The sequence below is a fragment of the Chlorocebus sabaeus genome, chromosome 11 (assembly GCF_047675955.1).
Source record: "Chlorocebus sabaeus isolate Y175 chromosome 11, mChlSab1.0.hap1, whole genome shotgun sequence".
NCBI classification, from domain to species: domain Eukaryota; kingdom Metazoa; phylum Chordata; class Mammalia; order Primates; family Cercopithecidae; genus Chlorocebus; species Chlorocebus sabaeus.
In genome coordinates this window covers 55243238-55249727 of record NC_132914.1, presented here as the reverse complement: position 1 = coordinate 55249727, position 6490 = coordinate 55243238, and the positions used below count along the sequence as shown (strand labels likewise).

Below are 6490 nucleotides of genomic sequence, written 5' to 3'. Positions count from 1 at the left end.
ATAAAAGAAAGAAAAAAAAAATCAAGAGTCCTCCACACTGGGAGGAGGCATGTTGGGGGACCCATGCTTGCACTTGGTAGTGAAGAAGAAAGGGAGACACCAGGCCCACATACCCTTGGCACACTAAGAAACTGGCATGTGTGGGCAGCAGCCCTCTCTCTGGGCATGCCCAAAGGTGGAGGTCTTTTTGGGAAATGTTGAAAGGACAGGTGGGTAGGGGTGTGGGTGACAAATGGAATCTGGAGCATGCTGTGGGCGAGACCGCAGCAGAAGGAAGATCCCCGCTGTGGGGAACTCCATGGTGTGCATTTTGGCTTTCAGGGTATAAAGGGGGAAATGATAGGGAAAGACTTGGTGCAAGAGAAGGGAAGGAACAGAAATAGACAGATGAGAAAAAGAAGATGACAGTACTGCAAGTGCTTCTTTCAATCCTTGCCAGGCCAGGCTTCATTTAGCCACTCTGGTCTCTTCCTGCATACCCCAGCCCCCGTTTATAGTACCTGGGGAGTGGGGAGCAAAGAACAGAATCAGAGCATGATCTGAAAAGAACACTGAGCCTCCTCCCTGCTGGAACCCCCACCCCACAAAAAAGGTTGACAGATTGATGGTCCAGTTCTTTATTTAGAAACCTGATTGTTCAAGAACATGGTGGATGCTTCACACCTTTTTCACTGGGATTGTGCTGGAGGTGATGGGCAGCATTCTCCCATTTCCTCAGCAACAGAGGTGAAGGCTCCTCAACTCAGAAGCACAAATTGTAGGGGACAGGGTGGGCAGGGAAAGGGAGAAGGACATCTCAAGGCAATTCAAGGCAATTCAAGAGAAGGGGGTAAAGCAACTCCAAACAGCACTAAGGGCAGGTGGAGGCCTGCTTGCTCAGTGCCTGCCAAGTGTCCTGCCCTCCTTGCTCTCTCTACCCACCTCCACTCAAAAGATCCTACCGAATCTCCAGGTAGGGAGCAGGGAATATCCTATCGTTAGGGTACAATAACAAGAAAAGCCACAGAGGAAGAGGAAGAGGATTGAGCGAAAGCTCAGGAGAGCAAACATCACAGGCTGGGTGAGCTCTCAAGGTGGCTGCCAGCTGGGGTGGCAGCATTCACCCAGGGCCCCCACACCCACAGAATTGCCCGAGAGGTCCACAGCTCAGCTCCACTCTGCTGTTTGGCCCTCAGGGGTCCCAGGGTGGGGAGGTGGGGAGGAGGCAGGCCAGTCCAGGAAGACTCTGGATTCTATGAAGGGTCAAGTGCAGTGTTGGTCTCAGAAGTCAAATTCGTCCAGGTCCCCTGTGCCCTCCCCACCTTGAGAGCCCCACACTCGGCGGTAATTGCTCTCCAGCTCTTTCTGCCGCTGGCGTTCCTTCTGGGCCTCTTCAGCTCCTGGCACCTGGTGGGAGAGGGTAGAGGTGGGCTGGAGCTACTCGCTGTTGAGCCCAAGGAAGTCCTGGGCCAGGCAGCTGGGGGAAGGCAGGGAATGAGGACACCCATGTCCTGAGAGGCTCTTCCTGCATGGCAGCACTCTGAATCACTGGAACCCTAGCCTTGTCTTACAGATCAGGAAATGGAAGCTCAGCAATGGCATGGCTGGGGCAGGCCCACACCTCCACTCCAGGCGGGCTGGGGACAGGAGGCCTGGGGGCCAGGACTTGGGGGTAGAAGCCTCTCACCAAGATATTGAAGAAGATCTCCTTGAGGTTTCTTGTGTCCTCATCAGTCAACCAGCGTGCACCCTCTTCAGTTCCTTCAGCCCATGGGCGGACAATTTTGATCTCAATTTTCCCTGGAAAGGAGCAGTATGCAGTGAGAGGAGAGGATGGCTGGGAGCCTCAGGGCAGGCCCCCTGCCCCACTGGTCCCAGCCCCTCCACTTCCGGCAGCTTGCCCTTCCGACAGTGCTGGGTCCAGCCGCCCTCCAGGGCCCACCTGCAGCTGTGAGTCCCTCCCTCTCCAGCAGCTCCTTCACCAGCCCCTCGATTTGTTTCAGCTGTGGGTTTTCCCGTTTCATCTCGAGGACAGTCAGATCCTGATTAGGGCCTCCGAGACGGAGCTTGGTGACCCGGACCCGGACTCTGTGCTCAGGATCCTCCTCTTAGAGGGGGAGACACACAGGGAAACACAAAGCAGAGGCATGACTCCAGGGTTAGGGGTGGCAGCTTTGGCAGCTATTCCATCTCAACATGTGTATGAGCCAGGGCTCAAAAAAATGTGTGCCCCCACTCCCAATTCAGCCTATAGAGCTCCCTCCACCAATTGCTGCCTTCCGTCTTCCCACCCTACCCAATAATTCTGCCCATCACCTATAGGAAAACAAATGTTTTCTGAAGCCAAAATCAGGCCACCTGCACCAACAAAGTTTTGTCTGCAGAAGCAGGTTGGAAAAGTGTGGTCTCCTCCTCCATATGTTAGGACTTTAAAGACATTTCAATGTTTATAGGGAGAATGGGATGGAGGGTTTGAAACTGGAACATTTCGTTTGGAACATCTGATGTCCACACCCATAGGACCCTATGAAATGGACACAAGGGGATGCAAGAAGAAGATATAATTTAAAGTCTATCCAGGCTATTGGCTCATGTGGGGCTGGGCTCTCCTATTCATGCCCTGACAGCTGGGGACTCTCTTGGTGCAAAGTCCTAAATGTTGACAGGTTGCATCCTTCATAGATGTGTGGTTTTCACATATAGACTCGCAAGCATTCAGTTACTACCTACTGATCATCCATTGTGTGCCAGGCAGAGTGCTAGGTACTGGGTGTACAGGAGCAAACCAGAAAACAAGCAGACATGCTCTAAAAGCTGCTTCCCAGAGGGATGAATAGGAGGTAAGCACGCAAAGGGATGATGGTGATGGGAAGCAGGCGCAAGTGAGGATAGTGTTCCAGAAAGTGGGGAGAGAATGAGCACCCTCAGAAGGGAAGGAACAGGGTCCCCTCTGGGAATAGGACCAGCTGAGGGATGAAAACAACGGACCGGGCTACTCCTTCTTGTCTGACTGCTCTCACCTGTAGGTTGGGGTGATGGAGGAGGTTTTTTGGGGACAACCCTCTTTTTCTTGTGCTTCTTCACCAGCTCTGGACTCTGTTTTTCCTCCAGTCTTTTGATGAGTTTGTTGAGAGTGGATGTCAGAGCCAGCATGGCCCGATCCCGCTCTGACTCCTTCTTCAGTCCATCTGGGTCCAGCTCCTTCTCTGTCTGGAATACCCAAGAGAAGAGAGTGAGTCAAGGGTCTGGGGCGTGGAGGCAGCCAGCAGGCTGGGCTGTGTAGGAGAGCCTGATATTTTGAAATGGAGTTTTGCGCCGGGCGCGGTGGCTCAAGCCTGTAATCCCAGCACTTTGGGAGGCTGAGACGGGCGGATCACGAGGTCAGGAGATCGAGACCATCCTGGCTAAAACGGTGAAACCCCGTCTCTACTAAAAAATACAAAAAACTAGCCAGGCGAGGTGGCGGGCGCCTGTAGTCCCAGCTACTCGGGAGGCTGAGGCAGGAGAATGGCGTGAACCCGGGAGGCGGAGCTTGCAGTGAGCCGAGATCCGGCCACTGCACTCCAGCCTGGATGACAGAGCGAGACTCCGTCTCAAAAAAAAAAAAAAAAAAAAAAAAAAAAAAGAAATGGAGTTTTGCTCATCACCCAGGCTGGAGTACAGTGGTGCCATCTTGGCTCACTGCAACCTCTGCCTCCGGGGTTCAAGAGATTCTCTTGCCTCAGCCTTCCAAGGAGCTGGGATTACAGGTGCCCATTGCCATGCCTGGCTAAGTTTTTTGCATTTTTAGTAGAGAGGGTTTCACCATGTTGGCCAGGCTGGTCTTGAACTCCTGACCTCAGGTGATCCACTCGCCTCGGCCTCCCAAAGTGCTGGGATTACAGTGTGAGCCACTGTGCCCGGCCAGAGTCTGATATTTAAGTCTTGTGCCTCTCTCTGGTCCCCCTTCCCCAATAGCCCCGATTAATTAGGGAAACAGCTATCATTTCCAAGTGCCCCGTCCTTGCCCTGTGCTGTGCTCTCTGTTTCTTTTACTCCCTCAGCCTGTCCTGCTTCATGGGACCAGGTGGCTGTGGAATTAACAGGAGGAGGAGCTGGGCTTGCCTCCTGGATGATGTTCTCCAGTTCCCGCTCCATGCCAGCCTTCACCTCCGAACGGAGCCGGTCTCGGTCTGACGGAAGCAGGATCCCTTCCAGTTCCTTCTCAAATTCTCCCAGTAACTGCTGTTCATCCTCATCTTCATCCTCATCCTGATCCTCGTCCTCCTCTTCTTCCATTTCTCTCTGCCGTTCTGGATCACCCCTTTCCTTCTCCTCTGGTTCCCTCTGAGGGACTTCTGCAGCATCATCCACAGGCTGCTCTTGGCCTATATTTGGCTTCCCCTGGGTGGGTAGGGAGTGGGGAGAAAGAGGTAGACAGTTGGAGTTTCAACAGAGACATATGGTGGGGGGCAGACAAATGGCAGCAGGTGTGTGGTACTGGGGGACCCAGGAGTTGAGTCCCAGGTCAGCGTAGTTTTTCAAATGCTCGCAGTTGGGAGGTGGGTTCTACCCATTCCCTGAGCATGGCCTATACCTTTTTTGTTCCACCTTTCAGCTCCTCTATGAATCGAATCAAATCTGCAGGGCTTCGAATGACTTTGACCTGCACGTTGTTCTGAAAATCTGAGATGAAAGAGTAATAATCATGAACCAGTTCTATTGTGTTTAATTTTTTTTTTTTTTTTTTTTTTGAGACGGACACTTGCACTGTCACCCAAGCTGGAGCACAGTGGTGCAATCTCTGCTCGCTGCAACCTTTGCCACCCGGGTTCAAGCGATTCTACTGCCTCAGCCTCCCAAGTAGCTGGAATTACAGGCGCCTGCCACCACGCCCAGCTAATTTTTGTATTTTTAGTGGAGATGGGGTTTCACTATGTTGGCCAGGTTTGTCTCGAACTCTTGACCTGCCTCAGCCTCCCAAAGTGCTGGGATTACAGGCATGAGCCATCGCACCCGGCTCTTTTTCAACATGGAGTGTTACTATGTTGCCCAAGCTGATCTTGAATTCCTGGGCTCAAGCAATCTTCCTGCATCAGCCTTCCAAGTAACTACCATTACAGGTGTGCGCTACTGCACTCCTAAATGCTCTTTGGATTCCTAAGGACAGGTAATGAGAGACCAAGGAAGGACACAGTCCCTGCCTCTAGGGTTTACCTGTTAAATAGTGAGACAAGGGCAAACATTCGTCTGAAGAGAGCACTGTTCTAAGGTGGACACTCCGGTAGGAGAGATGGATGCCAACAAGCTGCTAAGTCCCCACTCTTCCATGCACTTCTGAGGCCCTTCTGGCAGTCACTCAGGCTTTTAGGACTACAGAGGAGATCCTGGGGCTAAGGACTTATCTTCCCTGGAACCCTTCTCCTCTTTCCACAAATATTAACCATTTAGTTTATTCAATTCCAGGCCTTCTACTATGAATTATGGATGCATTCTCATTTAATCCCGTGCAACTCTTTAGGGTAGGGGTTATTACCCTCATTTTATGGGTAAGAAAATTGAGGTTAAGTGAATTACAAAGTCACCAAGTGGTGGAGCTACTGTGTTCTGCCACCTTGCTAAAATAGCAGTGCTGTCTACAAAGAGTATTAACTCCTGTAAAAATGAATTTGCTGCTGGCCTGGCTACTCAATCTCCCTCCCAGTGCTTAGCTCTCCCTTCCATCTCTATCCCTGCCAATCCTAAAATATATATGGTAAAGGAGACATGGAAGGTTCACTCACCATTGGGAGCACCTGGAGCTGAATCTGTTGCCTCAGGGCTTGGGTCCTGCTCCTGACAAGGAGAAAAGGAAAGAGCCAAGTATGAAAGCCTGTTCATGCCCTCCATACTATGAAGGCAAAGGTTCTGGGGATATCCTTGCATCCCTAGGTAGATGTAGGTCACCTCACAACGACCCCAGCTACAGTGACCCTTCCCATTTCCATCCCGCTCCTCTGAGGCAGCTGGTCTTACCTCAGCCTGCATCTCCTCCCCTCCCGGGGCCTGGTCCTCTGGTTCATTAAGCATCTTCCAGAAATCTGAGTCCTTACTGTCATCCTTGGTCAGGCTCGCACCTAGGGTACAGAGAACAGGGAGACATTGATCTGACAGGAGGGGTGAGACAGAAAGGAGCAAATAGGATGAGGTCCCTTCCCCTCCTCTATCACCAAGGGATGAGGGCCCATGGTACTCTCCCACTCCACCCCACCAGTCAGTCAGGACAGTAAGATCAGGGGAAGGGAAAATATGAAAGCGAGTTTCATGGAACAGGTGAAACAAGGTCCTACCTGCCATCTTTTGGGGTGCCACCCCAGACTTGGTCTCACTCCACACTTGGGGGCCCAGATCTTGCAGCTCCTCTATGATTTTATCTCCATACTGCTTTGAGTCTACTGAGAAACAGCAGGCAAGCAGGCCAGGAACACATTCCTCTGGCTATTCAATACTTGATCTTTTGCCGCCCCCTACCCCCGTTATCTTCTCCTCCTTC

At 51.9% G+C, this 6490-nt stretch overlaps 1 protein-coding gene across 5 annotated transcripts in view; it reads right to left on the bottom strand.

Moving 5' to 3' along the window:
• Positions 1-601: 601 nt before the first annotated feature.
• OS9 (OS9 endoplasmic reticulum lectin) overlaps positions 602-6490 on the bottom strand; it is a 28077-nt gene continuing 22188 nt past the window's right edge. Inside the window, exons 7-15 of one of the 5 annotated variants that reach the window (XM_008003829.3) lie at positions 6288-6392; positions 5974-6074; positions 5742-5793; positions 4556-4644; positions 4084-4362; positions 3000-3189; positions 1922-2086; positions 1667-1779; positions 602-1386 (exon numbers count right to left, since the gene is read on the bottom strand). In XM_008003829.3, coding sequence (XP_008002020.1) covers positions 1261-1386; positions 1667-1779; positions 1922-2086; positions 3000-3189; positions 4084-4362; positions 4556-4644; positions 5742-5793; positions 5974-6074; positions 6288-6392 — 1220 coding nt within the window. In that variant the 3' untranslated portion in view covers positions 602-1260. Of the gene's footprint in view, positions 1387-1666; positions 1780-1921; positions 2087-2999; positions 3190-4083; positions 4363-4555; positions 4645-5741; positions 5794-5973; positions 6393-6490 lie in introns of all 5 variants that reach the window. The other 4 variants (XM_008003830.3, XM_008003831.3, XM_008003828.3 and 1 more) reach the window with 4 other exon arrangements.